Source organism: Arachis hypogaea, chromosome 14 (genome assembly GCF_003086295.3).
Source record: "Arachis hypogaea cultivar Tifrunner chromosome 14, arahy.Tifrunner.gnm2.J5K5, whole genome shotgun sequence".
Lineage (NCBI taxonomy): Eukaryota > Viridiplantae > Streptophyta > Magnoliopsida > Fabales > Fabaceae > Arachis > Arachis hypogaea.
Window position 1 is genome coordinate 10065634 of NC_092049.1, and position 4790 is coordinate 10070423.

At 36.4% G+C, this 4790-nt stretch overlaps 1 protein-coding gene across 1 annotated transcript; it reads left to right on the plus strand.

The window, feature by feature from the left end:
* Positions 1-222: 222 nt before the first annotated feature.
* Positions 223-3967, plus strand: LOC112741444 (accelerated cell death 11). Its single transcript, XM_025790443.3, has 4 exons — positions 223-1043; positions 1586-1758; positions 3020-3165; positions 3630-3967. Exons 1-4 carry the CDS (start codon positions 846-848, stop codon positions 3734-3736), a joined length of 624 nt encoding a protein of 207 aa, XP_025646228.1. The 5' UTR covers positions 223-845; the 3' UTR covers positions 3737-3967.
* The last annotated feature ends 823 nt before the right edge of the window (positions 3968-4790 follow it).

Genomic DNA, 4790 nt, shown 5'->3' on the forward strand with positions numbered 1-4790 from the left:
TAATAGTTATCATATTCACTTTTAAATTTGTATTTTAAAATTTAAAATCGTCTTTTAAACACTTTTTATCAACGAAACACTATTAAAAAATTAATGATACGGACTCGTTTCTGATACGCTGATAATCCCTAAACACGCAGTATTTAATTTGGCGCTTAATTTGTGGCAAAGAACATTGTTTCAATTATAGAATACATTAATCCCTCTTTCAACGTTAATCCAACCTTTTTTTCTCCCTCCCAAAATATATACAGAGACATTTTTTTCCATCGTTATTGTTCAATGACACTATTTTGAGTACATTTTCAAGGAGGAATACGAGATGTGAGTATAATTTTAAAAATAAATATGAATAATTATTAACTTGAGAAATTATTATGAAATTCGAATGTAATTTCAAACTTTAAGACTTATCTCATCAAAACGACGAAACCAATTTGATAGTTACCATTATTTTACAGAATTAAGAATAGCAATCAAATGGATCATATAATTTTCATCCAATAATCAAATTACTTCCTCTATCAATTTTAATATTATTAATTGGACAACTGAACAAGTAACTCACTTCATTTATAATTTAAAATTCAACTGGCTCCTAACTTGATAACTTAAAAAGTAAAAACAGAAAAATCAATTTGATAACAAAATCTATGAAAAGTAAAAAACTTTTGAAAAAAATAAACAAAATTATATTCTCTTTCTGTGCTAACTAAATAACTAATTGGTGCGTCTATTTGCCGCCAAGAATCGCTCTTCCATTCTCCACTCCTCTTCTTCTAAGACGCAATACAACAAACACATAGCGTGCAACTCAACCCACCACCCTCCTCCTCCTTCTTTCCATGGCGGCGGTCAACGGTGACGACAAACCGCTGCAGAAAATCTCAGACGCATTCAAGGTTTTGGCTTCCGTGGCCCAAGATTCGAAGAGCGCGGATATGGAGCTCGCTCCCTTCTCACGTGCCTGCACTCACGTCTGCCCTCTCTTTGGTTGCTTGGGCATCGCTTTCATGTTCGCTGAGAAGGATTTTGTCGCCAAGGTACGTGCAATTCCCGTTGTTATGCTCCCCCAGAATTATTTTGTGAACCAAATTTGGCAACTTTACCGGTTGATTATGTGGAGATTGGCGGTGATCTAGGGTTTCATTTTCCCAATCTTTTCTTGGGGGGGGGGGGTTGATTGAAATGCTGCTGATTTTTTTTGTTTAGCTGTCGTTGCTGTAACTAGAAAAGGGAATTCGAAATTTTGAATCTTGTTATGTTTTGGGAGTGACGGAATTGCTGAATTTGGGGGGTTTGAATCTCTTTTTATCATTTCTCTTGGCACTGTATATAATTAGAAATGAAGAAAATGTTATTTCTTTGGGATGAGAAAATTTATTCTTCTTGAGAAAACAAATGGGACAGTTTGGATTGGAGTAATGTTTCTGTAATTTACTTTCATCTTGTAATGATATTGAAAAATATAGGGAAATTCAACATGTGGTCTCAACACTAGAAGTAGGAACTGTATGCTATTAGTTAGCATGATTTATCAATTCGGGTTGTTTCAAAGCTCTAGTTGATTATTTGATGATAACAGGTGCAAGATCTAGCAGAGGCATCGAATTCCATTAAGACATTGCAATCTATGATTGATCAAGATGTGCAGAACAATTGTGTGAGGACGGCAGGTAGTCATACAAGAAATCTGCTAAGAGTGAAGCGCGGACTTGACATGATCAGATTGCTGTTTGAGTATATGTTAGTTGCAGAGTATGTACATCACCCATGCTCTATAGTTAGCTTTGTGGTTTGTGTTGTGCAAGTTTCTTCTATCTACAATTTTCTATATTTCTTTTGAACAATTTTAAGACTATGCTAGGCACCAAAGAGTGAAAATAGAGTGGGAAAAAAATGAAGAGGGAGCAAATTATTGTACGAGGGGATTGCTTTTTAATCCGGGTCCCTAGTTAAGGGGGAAAGAAGGAAAGATGAACAAAAGCTTTCATGCTTTCCCTTTAAATTTATCCTTATTTGTGATTATTTTTTGGTACCTGTAAGAGGTAGGAGGCCTTCTGAGGATTTAAACCTGTTAAGATTATTGGGGATTATATTTTATTTTATTTTACCGGCGTTAACACATGATGGTTGTGCATTGTGCTACCCTATGTTAAAATAAGTCTACTGCTGACTACAATCTTGGGAAGCTAAGAAAGTGGTTTATTATGAAGGTAGGCAATGACCATCGGTTAGGGGACTCCTCCTTTAGTATAAACTTTTCTTCATATTTATTGATTATCTTCTCTCCACCATTTCCCAACCAGAACTTTCATTACATACATGATTCCACGAACTTCTGATCTAGTGATCTTATAATTATTTTGGGTATCCTTGACTCTCTTATTCTATCTCCTTGGTTAAAAGGTCTTGGCCCTGTGAGTCCTCTGGATTTTTTTCTTTAAATGATTAAATCTCACTTCAAATTCCTATTTGGAAGTCAGAGCTTCCTTGAAGGTGAAATCCTTTTTTTGGACAGTAGTGCTCAATAGAATTAACACTCACGATACTTCAAAATTGGATACACATTGATTTTTGCGCTGCTCCATGGCTAATCTTCTATGGAATCTGTGGTGAGTTTTCAATGTGTCCTAGAAAGGATCAGTTCTTGTTGACTAGGTTTGTTGGTTTTGGGAGAAGTATGGAAGCTAAATCTTTGTGGTAGAGTGCCATCGATGCTATTGGTGTGTTTGACCATGAAAGTGGCCAGTAGGTCAAGTCTAATTGAGCAGTTAAACAATCATCAGTTGGTCCAGACAAGTTTTAAAGACACAGGCTAAAACAAATATAGTAATTAAAATACTATGATCATGAAATGTTCCTTAATGATGATTGCTTCCATGATCCTTTTCTTTTTTCTCTTCCTTTTTCCTTTTGCTTTTAATGGACTTATTCTTTTTGCAATGTGTATTTGTACAGGCAGAATCACTCGGTGTTAGCCTGTTATTGATCCGAGTTTCTTTATTTGTTTTGGCAGGGGAAGCTCCCTTAGGGATCCAGCTTCAAAGGCTTACGAGAAGGCATTGGCACCTTATCATGGATGGGCTATCAGGAAGGCTGTTTCTGCTGGGTTGTATACCCTTCCAACGAAGGAACAACTATTGGTGAAATTCAATGAGGATGGTAAGTGTAGAATTAAGTTTTGCTATTACATTCAATGAAGTTTAAACTCTTAGGAAGTAAGTTGAAGTTTATTTCTTGAAAGGGGATTTGAATATATATAGTTTAATACATATTACATTTATAATAGAGCACTATGACCTCAATTGATCCATGTATCCTGGCAGACCCCACCCAATAAATCAAGGCTTAGATGGTCTTCTTATTGAAATCTATTTATCATGAAATAGGAATAGTTAATAGTTGACATTTTCGTGCCTTCTAAAGTTGGCAATCACATGTCTTAGGTATATATACCGGGCTGTTGCAACTTGCCATGTATGTACTTAATAATAGCTTTTAGAAGTGTGGAACATGCAAGTATTTCTAGTTATTCAAATCTTGTTAGTAAACATATGCATTTATGATATCATGATGCTTATTTTTCTTTCTCGTTACTTAATTATAATCTCTCTTTCTTTTTTCAGAGGCGACAGCCAGAGTCCTAATGCAAAATTATGTCACCGCATGTACACCTGTACTCCAATACGTTGACAATCTCTTCATTTCCAGAGATTTGGGAACAGATTGGTGAACGATTCTTGAATAATTGTATTCAGATTATACAATGTAATTCGCTATCAGAAAGTTCATAAGATGAATAATGCATTAACTAAATTCATTTGTTGTGCAATTTATCTATATTACAATAGTTAGTAGTGTGGATTTGATAGGTATTGTCATGTGATTGGATCAACCCTAATCAAAATGGAAAATGTTGTGTGTAGAAGGAATAACCTCTCATGCGAAATATTTACTGTGGCAATCATTATCTTGATGAAATATGTGTTGCTATTGGTAATTTCTTGAGCTCAAACATACCAGTTTCTCAAAGGATTCTGATAAGAACAGGTTTCAATTGGTTTATAGGAGGAGAAGTAAGGAGTAGATAAGATGAATTTTCACTAAATTCATAATTGTTGCTGGTTGGCTGCTGATTAGCTCCTTTAAGCTAGTTTAGCAAGTTAGGAGCAGTAGTTCTAAGCTTAATTGCTGCCTATAAATACTAGGGATTAGTTAGCTCTAGTTAGTTAGAGAATTCTGTTTAGTTTGTTAGTTCAGGAGAAGAAAATTAGAGTTGGTTAGATCCAACAACATATTTCAATAAGGGATTGTATTTACAATCCCTAGTTCATCAATAAAATCTCTTAATTCTGCTAGATCTTAGTTCCTATTAACTGGTATCAGAAGTCCATGGATCTTGGTACATGTGGTCAATGGTGCAACTGCGATCACGCAAAATGAAGGGAGATTGGATGCGATGGAATTGCATTTTGACCGATTTGAAGATCTGTGTCGCACGTTGCAGGAGACGTTGCAAAGGATCGATGCACATGTGGATTCCATGGAGCAAGGGGCACGGATCCTCCACGACTGGAGTTCTCCGACGTCGCACCAGGTCATCGACGGCTCGCAAGGAAGCAGAACCGCGTCGGAGCAGTGGAGAAGACTAGAACTCCCGATTTTTTGCGATGAGGACACGATGACCTAGATCAAACATATGGAGGAGTTTTTCCTGCTCAAAGCGGTGCCAGAAGAGGAGTGACTCGCGGTGGCGACGTTCACCGTGGAAGGTTGCGCATTCACGT

Excerpts from the sequence above, each read along its gene's own strand:
- LOC112741444 (XM_025790443.3), top strand. The coding sequence starts at position 846 with ATGGCGGCGGTCAACGGTGACGACAAACCGCTGCAGAAAATCTCAGAC. Across the intron at positions 1,044-1,585 it reads AGAAGGATTTTGTCGCCAAG|GTGCAAGATCTAGCAGAGGC; the intron begins GTACGTGCAATT and ends TGATGATAACAG. Across the intron at positions 1,759-3,019 it reads GAGTATATGTTAGTTGCAGA|GGGAAGCTCCCTTAGGGATC; the intron begins GTATGTACATCA and ends TTGTTTTGGCAG.